Source organism: Asparagus officinalis, chromosome 9 (genome assembly GCF_001876935.1).
Source record: "Asparagus officinalis chromosome 9, Aspof.V1, whole genome shotgun sequence".
NCBI lineage: Eukaryota > Viridiplantae > Streptophyta > Magnoliopsida > Asparagales > Asparagaceae > Asparagus > Asparagus officinalis.
Genome location: NC_033802.1, coordinates 66,504,297 through 66,524,672, shown reverse-complemented (window position 1 = coordinate 66,524,672; position 20,376 = coordinate 66,504,297). Strand labels below are relative to the sequence as shown.

The window sequence follows — 20,376 nt, the reverse complement described above, 5'->3', positions numbered from 1 at the left end:
AGGGTGGCGGCTAGGGTTTAGAAAATTGGAGAGAGGAGAGAGGGTGTCTCTGATATCATGTTAATGTGAAACCCTTGAGAGATTATTAGCTCTCTCTTGAATGTTACTAATAGTGTTTTGGGAAACAAAAAAATTTATCCCTAACCAACGTGGGACTAAACAACAAGGAAAAAACAACTCTCTCAGGGTGGCGGCTAGGGTTTAGAAAATTGGAGAGAGGAGAGAGGGTGTCTCTGATATCATGTTAATGTGAAACCCTTGAGAGATTATTAGCTCTCTCTTGAATGTTACTAATAGTGTTTTGGGAAACAAAAAAATTTATCCCTAACCAACGTGGGACTAAACAACAAGGAAAAAACAACTCTCTCACCAGAAACAATATCTAAGTATAGAAATGTGTCAAACAAGTCCCCGTAATAGCGAAACATGTTATAAAATTAAGGATATGTTTGAAATGCATGATATGTGTGGGGTATCCAACAAAGTGGCATGTTCGCCACAGGTGTGACTGCATGACAAAAGTGTGTGCTATAGAGTTACTACTCCCTAGTCTTGACCATCCATAACCACGTCTGGAAAAATAATCAGAGAGTCTTGACTCTTTTCGTAATACTGGCTGCTATTTCTGAAATTATTTGTTAATCATTTGCTCATTTTCTGCTGTGTAACTGTGTTAGCTTCCAAATTTCATCTTAGATCTATCTAAAACAAGATTTGAATTTGGATACAAATACCATGATTCTCGGACAGAAAGACAAGTTGTTTGATGCAAAACTCTTGCATGATTTTGATAGGTGTATGGCCTGAGTCAAAAAGCTTTGCTGATGATGGAATGGGACCCATTCCTCAGCGCTGGAAAGGAATCTGTGAGGAAGGAGATGCCTTCAATTCTTCTTGCTGTAATAGGTTGGTTATAAACAACCTTTTCTTTTTTGTTTCATATTAATGCTTTAAATCAATTTGAAATTTTAATTCAGACCTTCTGCATGTTGTTTTGCTGTGGACTTTCATGAAAAAAAAAATACTCCTATTTCCTATAAGAATTACCTCATTGTTTTTTGGCTGCAGATTTATCACCATCATATGCCCCATAAAACTTCAATTTACTCTAGTTTTTTTTTCTCTTTATTTTCCATGTCAACTGTTATCTTGTATTAATATTCTTAGTTTGGCTTTCCTATAAGCTTAATGCTCCAAGACCATAGATTCCTGGAAAATACATTTATTGCTCATTGGATATGCTTTGCTGTCCATATTCTTTGCTGTCCTACAAATTTTAAGGGGTTGTTTGGAGACTAATGTACAACTAGATTTATTCTATTTATGTGCAATATGGCAAGTTAAAAAGGCAAGTGGAGTCGTGAAAAGTGGATGCGACCTCAACCACCACCACCAACAGCAAAGCCTTTGTCCTAAAATTTTAGGGTCGGTTACATGAATCTTGTTCTTCCATACGGTTTTGCTTGAGTCATTTCTTCAGTTAAGTTAACTATTTATATCCTTCTTAATCACATCCAACCAAGTTCTGTTGGATCTATCTCTAAATTGCTTTGCTCCATTACTAGAATTAGATGGCAAGGCATATTCAGTATCCCCATTTGTATACATGCACATATTGATACTAAACTACCAAGTGTTGGGAGTGGTTAGATTCACATGCTCTGATGTGACTAGCATGGTGTTGGCCAATGGCTTGGAATTTAGTTGTCACCTCATAGCCGTTCTTTCCTACATACATGTGGATGTTGTTTATGAGTCACTAACTCAATTAGAAAACTGAGCCATCAAGGGATTGGAGTTGTGAGGACGACTTACAATGATGCAACTAGCCCTATGGGGATCATCACTAACCTTTTTCTTTATAGCTTATTGGAAAAATGAGCTCCACATAAAATCCATTTTTAACACACACACACACACTCACACGGTGCCAAGTGTTTAGAGGGTTAAAATTGTCTGTGCATCGGGGAGGGCGGTGAGGAGGGATTGGACGCACTAGACCTTGAAAGTATTGTGACTGTTCAGACATTACAATTGCGGGCACAAAGGTTTTCTTTCTATTTGTCTACAAAACAAATAAAACGTGAGGTTTCCATAGTGATATAATAGGATGATTAAACAACTACTCCCCTTAAACAAGGAGGGAAAAAAACTGTTATTTATCTATTGGCAGCTGGTGCATGTGACTCTTAGGAATAGGAGCTCTGGGAGCAGTGTTTGGCCTTTTCATAACAGGAAGAATGTATCCTTATTAAGAAGTAGCCCCTAGAAAACATATCCTTATTAAGAAGTAGCCCTTAGAAAAAAACATATTCTTATTAAGAAAGTAGCCTTTCTCTTTACACTTTCTATAAAACAATTAGTGAATTCGAATTGGTATCTAAAGAGGGGGAAAAAGATGTAAACAAGGTTAAAGGTGACCTTCAATTTTGAAACATGGCAGGAAGCTAATTGGAGCTCGGTACTACGTCAAAGATTATGAGGCTTACTACGGCTCTCTTAACACCACATACTCCTATAGATCCCCTCGTGATGGTGATGGCCATGGCACACACACAGCCTCCACTGTTGCAGGCCGTGTAGTTCAGAATGTGTCTGCATTAGGCGGCTTCGCTCGTGGTACAGCCTCTGGTGGTGCCCCCCTTGCGCATCTTGCCATTTACAAGGTGTGCTGGCCAATTCCAGGCCCTAATCCAAATCTTGAGAATACATGCTTTGATGCTGACATGCTGGCAGCCTTCGATGATGCTATTGGTGATGGAGTTGATATTATTAGCATGTCAATTGGGCCAACTCGAGGGCCGCCACTGTATTCTGTTGATTCGATGTCCATTGGGTCATTGCATGCTACAAAGAGAGGCATTGTTGTTGCATGCAGTGGGGGTAATGAAGGGCCAGATCCTGCGACAGTGGTGAACTTAGCGCCTTGGATGATCACCGTTGGAGCAAGCTCCATTGATCGAGCATTTGATTCTATGGTTCTACTAGGCAGTGGCAAGATGATTGAGGTAATTACTTATTGTTATATTTGATAACTTCCATTTTGCATGTAGCAGTTAGTTACTTGGTTATATTGATTCCTGGTTAAAACTGTTGACTGCATTTGATCTAAGGAAAATTTTTATTATAGTTTTGACCGATCTGAAGTTTTTTCTTTTAGAGGCTGTTTGGTCCACTGAAAATTCTAGGATTTGAGGTAGGACAGCATTTCTATGAACAAAAAGGGTACTTTTGGCATAATATTATTCCATATATTATGTTTGTTTCAGAAAAATGGGAACATATAAAACTAAAAAGAGAGAGTTAGAAAGAGAGAGGGGAGAGAATGTCGAAGGAATGTTGAGGTGACATTAATATGTTCAAAAATTAGGATTTGGCAAATCCTAAAAATTGGTTACTTTTTGCACTTTGTAGAAACCTTTTCTTTGCTTCCCAGTTATCATGTTGAACCAAACAAAAAAATTAGCAATTCCAAGATACCAATCAAAAGCAATAGATTTGATTTCTTGATGGGATTCCATTATATTTTTAGGAAATGAACCAAACACCCCCTTACCTTCTTTCAATTTTCGATTACTTTTCTTTAAAAATTCCTATAATTTGAATTCAAAACTTTACTTTTATCTGTCACGTGTTGAAACTTGAAACAATATTTATTTTTGGTGGAGTGTAGCCACAACTTTTATGAAGAACTGCAAGCGCTCCTTTGAGCAACAATAATGTTTTTATTTTCTTTCTGAACATGATATGGGAAATTACAGTCTAATAACTTTAATTACTAAACAAGGCCCATAGTAAACATTTAACTTCTCTATTTATACTTCACAAATTGTTGATATAAATACAAAATGGAACAGAACTACTACCTGGATGTGCCAACCTCTAATATTTGTCTAAACTCTACGATCCATCTCATTCATATTTCCTAATTATTAGCCGAGAAGTTAGTAATGGTAGGGTAAGCTCGATGCTTGATTTCTTGGTAAAAGAATACCATGTTTTCAATCTTTTTTTGTGCATTAGAACTACATAACCATGTCCTGTTGTGAAGAACACTTCATATCCTGGTTGGCTAGAGTCTTCTTACTACTATTATAATCATGACAGGACTGCCTTGTGTATGACCTGCATAGATAAACACCTCTGGAAAGGGGGCGTGGAGGCACAAACTTAAGAAAATTGGATACCTGCTTAATGTTTTAAACAAAGGAAGTTGAGAAACTTATCCTGTGTAGAGATATTAAAGTATACGTTCCCAGATCCTGGGGTGTGAAATAAGCCATTCTAAAATATAGCGGGTTTCAAAAGAATCTAGACATAAGTCTGATTTCTTTCACTAAACTATCTCTTTGTTCAAGGAAAGTAAGGTAAATCGTCACAACTCAAGGACTACACTTACTTTTTCCTACACTCATCCAGGGTCTTGTGCATATTGTGATAGGTCTATGAAAAGGGCCCTAGCAAGAAAGTAAATAAAAATATTCAAATCCCTTGTATAGTTGTATCATGTCATCGACTCATCATATTGTTTCTATTCCCCCTTGTATGCTTTTGTACATAGTACTAATCTAAATTTATTTATTCAACTGTTTAATAAGTTGTTTTACAATTATGGTTGCTAACTACTCTCCTTAATAACAAACTATATCAGGGTCAAACAGTCACACCTTATGAGCTGAAGAAGGGAGAGATGTACCCCTTAGTCTATGCCGGGGATGCTGAAATTGAAGACACATCAATCCATGTTTCGGGGTGCATTCTCAGTTTCTATGAATATTTGCTCTAGTACGATATCTTTACTTTCCCTTTCATACTGAAAACAGTTGTAATCTTTATGTAGAAAATGTCTCCCAGGCTCCCTCTCAGCGGAGAAGGCTCGTGGAAAAGTAATACTTTGCTTCAGAGGGGCTGGCTTAAGAGTGGAAAAGGGGATGGAAGTTAAGAGGGCAGGCGGAGCTGCAATCATATTAGGAAATAGCCCTGGGTATGGGAATGAGTTAGTAGTTGATGCACATGTCCTGCCGGGAACTGCAGTATCATCTGAAAATGCACTGGAAATTTTGGAGTATATCAATTCTACAGATGAACCTACCGTCATGATTGGCAAGGCTAATACTGTTTTGGGCATTAAGCCTGCTCCACTTGTCGGGGAGTTTTCATCTCGAGGACCAAATCTGATTGAACCAAATATTATCAAGGTATTGCTCATCAACTTTTATTTGTGAAAAGCAGTAGCAATAGTTTTTATATGCTGTTTGCCTGAGCATGCTTCAGGGTTCTACATTCAGAGAATTCAAGTTCCATCCCTTGGCCAAGTGTGCTTAATTAAGTCAGAAAGAAAACATTTAGGAGTTTGTTAACTATCGAGCTTAATCAAAATGAGGACTATGTGGCAAATGGCGATTTTTCCTACTGTGATTATTCTGTCCAAATTTAGTTGTTTACAACTCAAATGCTTACTGATGTGGAGCGAGCAGAATACCTATGATTACAAAATTATTTTCTCAGTTCATTTTCTCTCCCTCGGTAGGTATATTTCAGTGATATTTTCACTGACAAGGACAGACTCAGTAATCAGTTAAAAAAATGAAAGCAAACTTATTCTGTCAGCTAAAATCTATATTGTAAAATTAAACAGAAAATAAGTCTATATAGAATTTACATAAAAACTGGATACAAATAAAAAGAATTTCATCAAAACATAATTCAACAAGCCTCATTCCAATCATCAGATACAAATTCCTATTCTTTATGTCTTGTTCTCTATAATTAGTGGACATGTACATGAGTATCCTACTTCGACGCAGATACGCAGTGCCCGACACAACGCTGGTCCAAAAATCAAGATACTGTTGGGAATTTAAACGCCTAAATCCCTAATGCAACAGAAACACAGAATAGAAAAAGTACACCAAGATTTACGAGCTTCGGCAACTGCCTACGTCCTCGGGAGCCACACAGTCAATTTCTTATTAATCAAACAAGAAATTACAAATCAAGAGCAAATCCTAAAACTGAGATTTCTCAAAGATGAACACTGTAGCTACAGTGTTAATAATTAAAGGGACTAAACCCTTTCAATTCTCTCTCTCTCTCTAAAGTCCTTTCTTAATCTCCCCTCAATGCACGGTTGAGAGCTGGAGATGAAGAACCAAAATCACTGCTGCGATTTTAAGGTTTGGAGAAGAGGAACGCTGCTGCGTTGTTTTTGGTGCCGCCGCCAGAGAGAAATCAGAGGAGACAAGCGACCTCAAAACCCTAGGGCGACGAGGGGTTTATATAAGCAAACATGACAGGCTGGCGACAGCCTGTCGAGACGCGGACGTCGGAGCGTCAAAACGCGAACGTCGGAGCGCCAAAACGCGGACGTCAGAGCTTGGACGCGAGGGTCGGTATCCCAAACGCGAGGGTCGGTGTCTGAAACGCGAGGGTCGGATCCAAAACGCGAGGGTCGTGTTTCCCACAATTTGAGCTCGCCTGTTCGAGCTCTACCTGAAACTGCGCCTGCAGTTCGCCGTCGACTTCGCCTGAGTCGACGTCCACGCTCGCCTGCGTGGTTCTCAAGCTCGTCGGAGCTTCGCCGGAGCTCCTCGCCGGAATTGAGGTTTGATCTACACCCCTTTCTAACAATCTCCCACTTGGAGATCAAACCGCCGTCAACAGGCTATCTCATCAAGCTCCTCTTCTGTGTGGCTCCGTCCTCATCATCTATACATGAAGGCCAACTGAAGTTACGCACAACTCCAGTTTCTGAGAGGTCACTACCTCTGTCAACATATCCGCTGGATACTTTCTTTCTTGGATATTCTGTTGAAATCCTTTGATAACTCGTCGGGTTCTGTATCTTCTGGAACCACCCTGTTCCTTTTTCACTCGATACACCCACTTGTTGTGACATGCCTTCTTCCCCATGGGCAACTTAGCTAGTTCCCATGTCTGGTTGGAGATCAGAGATTTCATCTCTTCTTTCGCAGCAAACTCCCACTTGCTCGCATCTCCACTCTGACAAGCTTTATCAAAGCTTTCAGACTCTCCTCCATTTGTCAGCAACATATAATTCATGTATCTGCTGTTTGGCACAGGAGGACGAGTAGTTCTCAATATCGGAGCTGGTGCGTCGGGCTCCTGCGCACTGTTCTGTCCAATAGGCTCTTCTGGCTGAGGACCTTCTGCATTGGGTTCTTCAGAGAGGTTGTCTGGGATATCATCTGCATCTACAAATGTTGACTCGCTCTCTGAGTCACTGGAATCTGTCTTGTGCATGTCCTTATACATCACCTTCTCGTTGAATATCACATCTCTACTCTTGATCACCTTCTTGTTTTCGTTGTCCCAAATACGGTAGCCGAACTCGTCTTCACCATACCTGATGAATGTGCATTTCTTAGACTTGGGATCAGGCTCATTCCTGCCTTGATCACTTATATGCACATAAGCTACACAACCGAAAACTTTGAGATGTGAGAGGGTTACCTCCTTTCCGCACCATACCTCTTCTGGTATTTTGTGCTCCAATGGAATCGATGGACCTTGGTTGATCAAGTAAGCTGCTGTGTTGACTGTTTCTGTCCAGAACTGCTTCGGTAGGCCTGACTGTACGCGAATGCTTCTGGCTCTCTCCGTCAACGTTCAGTTCATCCGCTCAGCTACACCATTTTGCTGAGGCGTGCCGGGCACGGTTCTCTCCATTCTGATCCCGTGCTCATAGCAGAACTTCTTGAATCTGGTGTCTTCATACTCACCACCATTGTCTGTTCTGAGTTTCTTTACCTTCAAACCGGTCTCATTCTCGACCATGACTTTTCATCTTCTGAAAGCCTCAAACACTTCTGATTTTTTCTTCAGAAAGTAGACCCATACTTTCCGAGAGTGAGAAAGCCTCAAACACTTCTGATTTTTTCTTCAGAAAGTAGACCCATACTTTCCGAGAGTGATCATCAATAAAAGTCACGAAGTAGTGTTTCAGACCCATACTTTCCGAGAGTGATCATCAATAAAAGTCACGAAGTAGTGTTTCCCACCAATCGACGCGGTAGTTATTGGTCCCCAAACATCTGAGTGAATAAGCTCTAGCTTCTGCTTCCTGGGGAGTCTGTTACTTGCCTGAAAGCTAACTCTCTTCTGCTTTCCAAGTATGCATTCTTCACACATATCAATCTCCACTGACTGCACTCCTGGGAGTTTTCCCTTTGTGTGCATGATTTTTATCCCCTTCTCACTCATATGACCGAGTCTCTGGCGCCACAGCTTTGAAGTCTCATTGTCTGCTGTAACTAAGATCAAACAACGTGCACCTGCTGTCATATATAGGATACCAGTCTTCCTGCCTCGGGCAATCGTCATTGCGCCCTTCGAAATCCTCCAGTCATCTCCAATCATCACTATGGAAAGTCGTCGTTTAGCCTTCACTAGCCAGCTGGCTTACTGAGATTAAGTTCCTCTTCAGGTCGGGAATATACCTGACATCCTTCAGCTCCCATACTGACCCATTCAGCTTAATCTTCACTATACTTTTGCCAATAATGGCACATGCTTGATCGTCACCAAGATATACATTTCCAAGGTTTCCGGGGATATACTTCTCGAGGAATTCTTTCTGAGAAGTAGCATGGAATGATGCTCCCGAGTCCAACACCCAAGACTCCTCCTTGCTCTCCAAAGAGCATATCAACGCATCATCTCCTCCTGAGGTGGAGGCAATGTTCACATCTGCATTTGCCTCCCACTCCTCCCGTGCACTCCTGCACTGATTCTTGTAGTGTCCGGTTTTCCCGCACTTCCAACACTCGATAGCATTCGAACTGTTGGGATTTCTGGATTTGGATCTCCAATCATCTGATCCATTTCCTCTGGTTGAACTTCTACCTCTTGACTCTGTATGCAATACTGAAGAGGTTGTAGCTTTACCCGACTCTCTCCGTCAGATCTCCTCACTGAGAACCAGATCACGAACGTCTTCAAACTTCAACTTGTTGCTTCCCGATGAGCTACTCACAGCTGTGATCGTAGCGTTCCAACACTCTGGTAGGGAAGACAAAAGGATCAACGCTCGAACTTCTTCATCAAACTCAATATCAACTGAACTCAATTGGGTCGTGACTGTATTGAGTTCATTGAGATGATGCGCTACCGATGCACCTTCCGCCATTCGTGTAGGCGTCAAAAAATACTTACAGACATCCAAATACTACTCAAGACAAAGAAAAGGCGATAAACGCCATTCTCTTAATCAGGGGGAATCATTCAAAGGAAGTGAGACGACATGTACACACAACCAAACAGCGCTTGGTGTCGCGGCTCAGGCGCGGCAGATCATGGTGCCGCGGCCATGGCGCGGCAGCATATGGTGCCGCGGCTAAGGCGCGGCAGCATATCGTGCCGCGGCTAAGGCGCGACAGCCTAAGGTGTAGCGGCTATTATAGGGCGTGCTATGGCGGTTACGAGGCAGTTATATGATGATTATTTGAAGTCCACGTGGCGGCATATCAGAGATAGAACGTGTGCTGATGTGGACAAGCAGTTAAACCACGAAAAAGGTGGTTAAAGGTCGTGAAAGAACGGTTTCAAGCACGAGGGAACGTGGGTGTATGTAGGCTGTCTAAAAATCACAATAGATAGTCGATCCCTATCAAGCCCTGATAATGAAAGTTACAATCAGACGACTTTCTGATCTTTGCATCCGCAATTCTGCAACCGCTATAAACACGGCCTCATCTCTGAGATGACTGATCTTGATGGCTGCGACAACAGCATGACTAATATGATATTAGCAACTATTAGAGATGCTGATGAGCAGTGTAATGATTTCAGAAATAAAAGGTTGGACTTAGTTGGTGAGTTGCTTGGTAGAGAGCTATGGGCAAATATTCATCTTCAAAACACTATGGATGTTGATTCCCGTCTAACTCCAACAACGAAAGCTACAATCAAATAGCTTTCGGGTCGACAATCAAAAGCGGTAAATAGAGGACCTTTCACGTAGATCGAGAAGAGTTACAATTCGACGACGCTTCCGACAATTGATGAAAGCTCTATTCTGCAGCTTTCGCAATCAACAGTGAGAGTTACAATCTGACGACTCTCATATCTTGACGACTCTCATATCCTATAACAGGCAAGAATCAATAAACAATAGCCTTTGCAATGTTATAATGGATGAGGTTACAAGTCAACAACCTCTCTCAAACGCAGAAAGTCATTCCTGCGTTTCTCAAGTTCAAAACGCACACTTGTGTGTTCCTCAGCAGACATCGAACTCTGTAACGCAGAGTTAAAGTACAAGACGCACACATAACGTGCGTTCTTCAATAGACTCAACTATGTGCCCCAAACTCTGGACGCAGAGTTGAGCTTCAACGCACACGGCCTGTGCGTCTCAAATCTCTAACAGAGATTTAACTCTGCGTCTCAAGCCTTGGACGCAGAGTTAAACCCCAGAACGCCGACTGAGGCGTTTTGACTTGTTCAAATACAAGCCGAACGGCCTCAAAACTGTTATCCCACGTTCTGAGGGATTCTCGCCCACTAAGGAGCGGAAATAGGGGTTGGTTACACTCCACATCACCCTATAAATAACCAACTTACTCAACTGAGTAAGGGGTTGATCGGTTGGTCGGTTGATCGATTTTCTGATATCAAAACCGCATAGGGTTGAGGTGAGCTGGCATCAAAACCGCCTAAGGTCAACAAATCTCAGCAGTTCAACAACACGAAGGAGGAGATCTTTTGAAGATCAAAGAACTGATCAATGATCAGTTAATCAAATCCCGAAAGATCCTTTCATCAAGGGTATCATCCACTTGGCAATTAACCGAATCTTCGGTTCCAACAACTCTGTTACAGAGTTTCAACTCATTCTGAGTTCTTAAACTCGTCAAGAGTTCTTAATTAACTTGCAACACAAGTTAGTCACATCAAACCAGACATTCGGTTTTCAACAACTCTTGTCAGAGTTCTTAACTCGTTCAGAGTTCTTTACACTCGTCAAGAGTTCTAAACCGAAGTCATCAAGCACTTCAATTGTTCCAGTGAAGAAGGACGGTCGGATCGTCAACGGAGAGCAAGTTCGACGCGATCAATCGAAGGAAGCACTCCACCGCTACCAGCGGCGTATCAGAGATAGAACGTGTGCTGACGTGGACAAGCAGTTAAACCACGAAAAAAGTAGTTAAAGGTCGTGGGAGAATGGTTTTAAGCACGATGGAACGTGCTGGTACCCGTCTCTTTGGCCGCGGCAGCCCACACTGTCGCGCCAATAGCCGCGGCAGTGTCGACTGCAGCGGCCAAAGAACAGTTACTTGGTCAGTTGTTTCGCCCTCATTTCTATTGTGGTGCATTCCTACCCCTATAAATACCTCCCTAGGCACGAAATAAAAGGGGGAGAGCATTTTTGGAGCAGAGGAGACTGGAGCTTTTGGTGAATTAGAGCAAGAGAGAGAGTCTTCCTTCTTCACAAACATCCTCAAGAAGCCTTTGGCGATTCCTAGAGATCTAAGCTCTGACTTGATCTTTGGAAGAGTGAACATCTTACATCGATAAGATATTCGCTTAAAGATTCTTACTTCGATAAACGAAGGAAGAATTCCCAAAACCTTCACGATTCAATCAGAATTTGTGAATCGGTGGTCCACGAGTCAAAGCGCTCCCGGCACAGGCAAAGATCCCACGCAAGCAGCGATCCAAACAACGATCATGCGTTTGTTTCTAAAAAGTTGTAATCTTTTTTTTTTGTGTAAGAGAAGTCTTATAAAAAGGCTATTTCTTTTGAATTTGTTATAATCGACCGAAGATATAATGAATTCCACAACGAAACCAACTTTCGCTGAAAACAATTCGCAGATTGAACAACCGCCTCATCAAATGGACTTTATTTGAGGCTGATGGCTTCTCATACATATTTGAGAGTGCTGCCATAAGACCCGCCGTGGTCTTCTCCTTTGCAATGTTAAAAGCAACATTACGGGTTAACGTCAAACGAATAACCCCGGGGGCTTTTCTGTCCAGAAGATTTCAATCTTCTTCCTTCATACCCTCCGGCTTCTTCCCCGAGAGAGGTTGATACAGATTTTTCTAATACAGATAATCCTCTATCTGTATTTTTCAGAATCTGAAATCTGATCCATCAAACTTCTCTAATCTCACCTTTCCTTCATCTGCGGCCATGGCTCCCACTTGAATCTGACTTCCGCTAGATCGTTTCACGCTCTGATACCAGTTATTGGGAATTTAAACGCCTAAATCCCTAATGCAACAGAAACGCAGAATAGAAAAAGTACACCAAGATTTACGAGGTTCGGCAACTGCCTACGTCCTCGGGAGCCACACAGTCAATTTCTTATTAATCAAACAAGAAATTACAAATCAAGAGCAAATCCCAAAACCGAGATTTCTCAAAGATGAACACTGTAGCTACAGTGTTAATAATTAAAGGGAATAAACTCTTTCAATTCTCTCTCTCTAAAGTCCTTTCTTAATCTTCCCTCAATGCACGGTTGAGAGCTGGAGATGAAGAACCAAAATCACTGCTGCGATTTCAAGGTTTGGAGAAGAGGAACGCTGCTGCGTTATTTTTGGTGCCGCCGCCAGAGAAAAATCAGAGGAGAGAAGTGACCGCAAAACCCTAGGGCGACGAGGGGTTTATATAAGCAAACATGACAAGCTGGCGACAGGCTGTCGCCAGCCACGCGAAGACGCGGACGTTGGAGCGCCAAAACGCGGACGTCAGAGCTTGGACGCGAGGGTCGGTATCCCAAACGCGAGGGTCGGTGTCTGAAACGCGAGGGTCACGTTTCCCACAATTTGAGCTCGCCTGCTCGAGCTCCACCTGAAACTGCGCCTGCAGTTCGCCGTCGACTTCGCCTGAGTCGACGTCCACGCTCGCCTGCGTGGTTCTCAAGCTCGTCGGAGTTTCGCCGGAGCTCCTCGCCGGAATTGAGGTTTGATCTACACCCCTTTCTAACATATACAAGGGGATGGCTATACATCTCATATAAATTTATCTGTTGGTTATCTATATATGGAAGAATCTAATTTTATGTGGTAAAGTATAACTCAACTTTGTGGTAAATAGAAAAAAAACATAGGGCCCTTCACCTTATGTTACACACTGATAACTGTCGAACACAAATTTATATGGGGTGTATTGAACAAAGTTAACTTTTTGTTTTGCGAAATGCCCTATATATCATATCTAATCCTGCTTCAACTGTTCGTTTCAAGCCTGATGTAACAGCACCAGGCCTGAATATTTTAGCAGCATGGAGCGAATCATCGTCACCCAGTAAGCTTGATGGTGATCGTCGAAGTGTTAAGTATAACATTATGTATGGCACATCAATGGCGTGCCCCCATGTAAGTGCCACTGCTGCTCTCCTCAAGGTTTTACACCCAACTTGGAGCTCCGCTGCGATAAAATCTGCTATAATGACCACAGGTACGTACTTTAGGAGTTTATGCTAATGTTGCCCGTTAAAAGTAACTGAAGTAAATCATGACCGATATAAAACTACTCAAGCATTCTAACAATAACGACAGTCGATCATTTATCACAATGTTTGGAGATTGACTAGCGCGAATGCTACTCTTCCATTTAGTTCTGTTTAGTACTATCTCCTCCGCAAAGTTAATCATTATCAGGTGCTTCGTAACTGCTTCCAACCAAGTTTCTCTTAGGCCTGCCTCTGCTCGTCCTTTCTCCATTAACTATACTCTTTATCACCTAATTGGTCCATTGAATAGCCTCTGATGCAGATGAACTGACCAGCCCAAACTATTCTCTGTCATCTTATCCTCAGTAGCAGCAACCTATAACTTCCTACAAATGCACTTGTTTTTATCCTGTATATTAGTGTATATCCACTTGTACATTGTTACCTTTTTCCTTTTTTGCTGTACTCATTATTTTGCACATATTGGGTTAATCGGCGACGTCTGTTTCTACCATGTGATGAACTTTCCCTCCTCAGCAACTGCTGTCAACACAGAGGGCAGCCCAATAACTACCGCGGCCTTAGACCCAGCAGGGCCCATGGACATTGGCTCGGGCCACATGAGGCCCAGCCATGCAGCGGATCCAGGCCTAGTGTACGACGCCACCTACGAAGACTATCTTCTCTTCGCATGCTCAAGTATAAATGCACAGATGGACGACTCATTCCGTTGCCCAAATAATCCGCCGTCGACATTTAATCTCAACCACCCATCGTTGGCCGTCACCGGTCTCTGTGGCGCCGTCAATGTTACCAGAACCGTGACGAATGTGGGCCAGAGAAAAGCCCGGTACAATGTGAGCGTGGTCGAGCCCAATGGGCTTAAGGTCGACATCCGGCCCAACTCGCTGACATTTGAAGAAGCGGGCGAGAAGAAGAGCTTTGTTATCACCCTTACAGCTGATGCGATGGGGAGTGGGGGTTACGTGTCTGGTGAGTACAGTTGGAATGATGGGCTGCATACGGTGAGGAGCCCAATACTTGTGTCTTTTTGTGATCAGGAAGTGGACCAGCCCTTTACGTTGTAATGGGAGGAAATTGTGGGCTGCAAGCCCATAGTTTGTTGTAATTTATGTCGTTAACAACTTAATATCATTCTCTTACTTTTAAAAGCCTTGAAAATGCGAATAGCTTAATATCATTCTCCCACTTTTAAAAGCCGCATAATCTTGTAGTTGTATTAAAAGGAAATGCTTTTTTAGCCTAATGATGTCGGGATAGTCGAGTGTCACGAACCGCCCCATTTTGGCTCAATTTGGTGTATTTGGACTCACTTATTCATGGTTGGGTGCATGAAGATCCTAGGGTTTTCTAGAGTTTTCTTGCATAATTAAATGTATGATAAATATCTTGTATCTAGAAGCTTCTAGGAAAATCCTATGTAAATATCTAGGGAGATATTTTAGAAGAAGTGTCTAGAGACCCAATCCTAACCATTGGTTGTAAGAACAACCTAGAAGGCTAATCATAGCCATCCATTGTAAGCTAGCATTGCCTATAAATAGGGGGCTAAGGCATTTCATTTGTATCAAGTAAGAGTTGCTAAGCAATAAAGCAATAAGAGCTTCTACTTTCACTATTGAGTGTTCTTTTCCCTTCTCTTGAGTGAGTGTTTGAGGGATTAGGCTGACTTAGCCATTCTAGTGAGGGAAAGACTGACTGGTAGTGAAAGAATCAGCCCGTGACACGAGCGGGTCCGCTATCTGCTTAACGGTCCCGGATTCGAATACTCTTATCGGTTTTTTCTGAAAAAAAGGTGAAAAGGAAAAAAAAAGAAACTCGACAAACAGACATGGGTGTCTGTGTCACTCGACATCTTTAGCCATGTACTTTCAGAACCTCGGAAGGAGGATATTGTCATTGACATTGTTATCTATGAGAAACTTTGGTCTGTTCTTAAAGGTTCTTTCTGAAAAAAGAGGTCTTGCAGAAAAACACCCTTTTATTTGTTGTTGTACTTGTAAAATTAGTGTGGACATCTTCCTTGGGTGCAAAAACATGGGTCCAAAGTATTCCTCATTCAAAATAAATGGATATATGATCAGATCCAAAAGACACTCGGTATTCAAAGAAACGAGAAATCTTTGGATCAACGCAAAAAAAAAAAAAAAAAAAAAATTTAAAATGCACGTACTAATTAATTGAATCATCTTCTCTTAACACCACCATATAGAGCACAGGCAAGGATCAAAAGCTTACATAGCTCCTATAAAAATTCCATATCTCCAAGTATTTAAGCTTAGAGGTCCCTATTTTGAGATGTCGCAGACTGGTTTTTTTCGGATATACAAAAATTCTAAGCAAATTTGCAGATTACTCCTGTCACTTATGCTTGCAATAGCACTTAAACTCCCCTGCACTTATACGTTACCTCCAACCTATACGTTAGCACTTTAGTCCCACATAAATTCACGAAAAAAAGTGGCATGTTATTGGTAATAATAGGGTCAGAAATAAGAGATGTGCAACACAAAATTCTAAGCTTAATCAATACAAAGAGTGCTGCTACACTGACCCCAATTATAGGGGATCCATGGGGACAGGTAAGATGTTCCCCCTGAATGCATGATGTACTATTCACCTCACATGTCTCCCCTGGGGTCTCCTATTTGAGATCCCTGTAGCAGCACCCGGGTCCCTGAGGCATTTTTGCAATACGTGTTTTGCTACAATGACCCAAATATAGGACTAACAAGGGAGATATGTGAGGTGTCCCTCTCCTATTGTATAATGAGCTGACAATTATTAATGATGACCAGTTCATTATGCAATAAGAGGAGGATACTTCACATATTCTCTCTGTTGGTCCCATATTTTGAGATATTCTCTCTTTTTAGCCATACACCAACTATTTATTGGAACATGCATACTTTTCAACGTATTATCTCCCTCCCCAACTTCGACTTCAACACGATGAATCCAAACCCTGAAAGGGAAAGGAAGGAAAGATCCCCCCTCCTTTTTGATTGACAAGAAAAAACCAAAAAGAACAAAAATCTGAACCCCACTAATTATTTCACAGGGACTGATGCTCAGACATGCACATGATCAATTACAATCTCAACTATAATAATGTAATAATCAATGCCTACAAAGAGAGAGAGAGAGAGAGAGAGACCCCAGCTACATTGCATACAACGAATATATTTTCAGCAAATCGCAACCCGAAAAAAAAAATATTGGAGTAAAATGTAAATTACCATTGAGGAACGCGACGCGATTTTACCCTCCCCCAACAGCTAACAATGATGGATTCCCACCGCCAACCTTCCCACTGCCGTTACCTGCGCCGTTAACTCTGCTAACGGCGCTGTTTCTCGGCCCATAAGACTTCGATGCCGGAGCGGGCTTGAACGCTCGCATTGGGCTCGCAAAAGCCCAGGCCCAGCTCCGTGAATCTCGGACCATCGACATCGACGCCCTCGCCGCGTTCGGTCTTCTTCTCGTACCAAAAAGAGGCATCGCGCGACAGCGCGGCTGCAGATCAGTAGGCGACAGACGAGACGAGATCATCGAAACCCGCGAAGATCCGCGCACTTGACTACCCTCCTTCGATGTCTGCTCGCCGTCTGCGACCCGAGCTGCTGATGACGATGACCGCGTCTTGCGCTGGATTCGCGGTGCGACTCGACGTCTTCGGGAGGGGCAGTGCCGAATCCGGTCGAGATCCGCTCCAAGAAGGTCCCGGAAAAAAGAAGCCTCCTGCTCCGCAGCCGACAGGATCTCGATCTGCTATCTTTCGGCTCGCGACGACGACACGTGGTCTCCGCTCAGTTTTAGGGTTTTAGCGTCGGGTTTCTCTCGTTTTGCTTCAGTCTCGACCTCCGGGACTGAGCACATGTGGATCTCGCCTTTGCTGGTGTCCATGTAGGACGAGCTGAGATGGAGGAAAGACAAGAAGCTCTCTTCCTTAGGCTGTCGGCGCCCGTCGCGCGGCAGCAACGACTCTCTACGACTGAGCACGAAGCGTTCTCGAGGAGATGCGTTGCTGGCGCCACCTCCGCGCGCGCCGCCGTGTTCTTGGTCGGCTTCTGGGCTGGACGGGGGGCGCGCGAGGAGGAGGGGGCAGGGACGGGGAGGGTCTGTGCAGCGGGTCGGGAGGGAGGGGAGGGATGGGTGGGAGGAGTGCGAGCTCTGCCCGAGCCTTTTCCTCTTGCCGAGGCAGCACCCGCGGCCACCGATTCCCGCCGCGGCGTTGCTTGCGGTCACGGCTGTGGCGGTGCACTGAGTTTCATCGCGCATGTCCGTCGCGGCGCGCGGTCGGCGGCTGCCCGCCGTTATCCTTTGTCTCCCATGGACTGGAGAGCGGGGAAGTGAGGGGTTGGATCTATCTGAGAGAGTGAGAGAGGGTTGTTGGATAGTTTTGTTCGTTTTTTTAGGGGCGTGTTTGTTTATTTTACGTTAGTCCCTTACATATTTCATATTTTATATTTGGGACACGCAGTTCTTAATTTATTATGAAATTAATCCCTCCGGTCAAAGAGTGAAAGCAGCAATTAGCCCCTACTACTTGACCCATATGTTCTTTTTTTTTTTTCCTGTGAATCTCCTTAATTGTAAAATTCAATTATTGATTTAAGGGACTGAGTTTAAAAGAACCTAAGAATAGAAGGACCCCATAGCAATTTTAATAATGTGAGGCGCTAATTTCTAACCTTCATAAATTTAATAAACTAATATCCAAAAGCCCCTTTTACTTATGGACCCTAAAGCTTATCCATTTTTCTCATTTGAGACCCAAAGTAACCGTTTGATATGCTTTGATATCCTAAAGTTTCAATTCCTTCTCGCTTTGATTGGTCACTAGGGATCTCGTTCCATTGAGCTTTGTTACGGGGACCCAAAATATGGGACTAATAAAAGGAACAAGTGAGGTGTCCCCCTCCTATTGGATAATGAGTTGGTCATCATTAATGATGATCAACTCTTTATCCAATAGGAGGGGGACATCTCACTTGTCCCCTTTATTGGTCCCATATTTTGGGTCCCTGGAGAATTTTCTCGTTCCATTTTATCCCTTTTATCTAATTATCAAGGATCCAAAACAACCAAATAGTCTCGGTAGGAACAATTCTTAGATGCTCCAGTGCCGTGCACTACCCCAATATGAATAGGCTTTGCCTTTGTGGCATACAATATATCCCATAATCTGCTCATTTAAATTATTTATATTTGAGTTTTTGTTATTCGCATGAGTCTTAAGTTTTTCCCCCTCCTTTAAAAGATCTCTCGATCCTCGAAGAACTTGTGCGTCAAATGCGAAACCTTAGGCTTGTGCATATGCTAGGCTTTTTGACTTGATTTAAAATCATAATTATCAGACGACAATATGGTTCGCAACATCCATAGAAGTTTCCATTGAATATAGACTAGCCATATCTCAGTTACTTTTCCTCTAGTATTAGACTCAGGTTTATGGAAGCAAATGATGGGTATAAAGGTGACAGTTCAACTTACTAAGGGGCTGTTTGTTTGAGATTTGGGTAGGAGGAAAGCCTGTCAAAAATGCAGCTTTTGACAGGCTTTCCACCCAAATCGTCTCTTTTAGAGGCGATTTGGGTGGAAAGCCTGCCAAAAGGCGGGGTTTTGGCAGGCTTTCCAACACTTTCCCCCTAAAAAACCTCTTTCCAAACAGCCCCTAAATGTGTTATCGAGAGAGATAATAATATGGTATGGCCCACCGTGTAAATTACATCAAAAGGTGAGCTCCGCACGTCTATATCTTGATAATTCATTTCGCTAAATGAATCGTCAACTCATAACCTTGATTTAGAGTTTTTTTCTTGATAAAGAGTTTTCTTGATAAAAAGCCGAAATAATCTTATATTCAAGCCCATTCATAAAAGTTAGGGCTGGGGTGGAAGAAGCTTTGTTCGATCCTTGCCCCACGCGTCTAAGGCCAAAAGCTGCAAAAAAATAAGATAATGATATTGGTAATTAAAAGATGTAGAACGCATGCAAGGTTCAAAAGCCTACATGGCTCTTGCAAAAATCCCATATCTCGAAGCATTTTATGCTTGTTGTCGCTATAGAACATTTGGGATACTTCAGACTGTGATTTCCTTTTTCTTTTTTTTTAAATGCACAAAAATTCTAAGGTAAATTGCAGATAACCACCATCACGTATACTTGAAGTAGCACTTTACCACTGCTAAACTTATATAATACCACTTAGCACCCCCATAAATTCTAAAAATGGCAACAAAGGAGCGAGAGGAATAAAAGGTGTTACGTGCAAGTTACGCACAATCCTAAAGCTTAAATCAAAACAAAATAATAAGCTAAAAAAAAACTAATGAATTCAATAAATACATCAACTACGCATCGGAACATTTATGGCTCGACCGAGTCGGAAAGGAACGTGTCAATAAGGTTTCGACGATGTAGCAGGCTTTTTTATCAACCAAACAGACCCCAAGGGGCTAGCTATTTGGTTGATTTACTAGAATCAAAGTAAAAAAAAAAAAAAAAAAAAAATCACTAAAACTTATCTTCCACCCATTTCTTTAAAAAAAGTCATGAAATGAGTTTCTTTAAAATTGTGTCACGTCCTCCAATAAAATGATGACAACTCATCTCATCTTTCTCTTTTCTTATTTTTAGGAGGTGAACCAAACAAAAGAAAAGAACCTATTATAGGAAATAGGTTTTCCATAATACACAATTTCCAAATAAAAAATACACAATTTCCAAATATGCTTATTTCCACATCGACGATATCATTTCCACGTTTATATCATTTTACTCTTTATTTCATTTCATTCTCACTTAGCTATATAAAAAAGTAGCGAGAGATCTTTTTATTTTGCTAGAATATAAATATAATGAAGAAATTTTTAAAATCGACTCAACGGAATTTGTTTTAAAGAAATCGACCACATTCACTTTC

At 42.1% G+C, this 20,376-nt stretch overlaps 1 protein-coding gene across 2 annotated transcripts in view; it reads left to right on the top strand.

Moving 5' to 3' along the window:
* Positions 1-14,628, top strand: part of LOC109823981 (subtilisin-like protease SBT5.6) — a 20,713-nt gene extending 6,085 nt beyond the window's left edge. For both annotated transcript variants that reach the window (XM_020390464.1, XM_020390465.1), the window contains 6 exons: positions 795-906; positions 2,444-3,008; positions 4,652-4,752; positions 4,841-5,198; positions 13,219-13,432; positions 13,965-14,628. In XM_020390464.1, the coding sequence (XP_020246053.1) occupies positions 795-906; positions 2,444-3,008; positions 4,652-4,752; positions 4,841-5,198; positions 13,219-13,432; positions 13,965-14,515 (1,901 nt within the window). In that variant the 3' untranslated portion in view covers positions 14,516-14,628. The remainder of the gene's footprint in view (positions 1-794; positions 907-2,443; positions 3,009-4,651; positions 4,753-4,840; positions 5,199-13,218; positions 13,433-13,964) is intronic.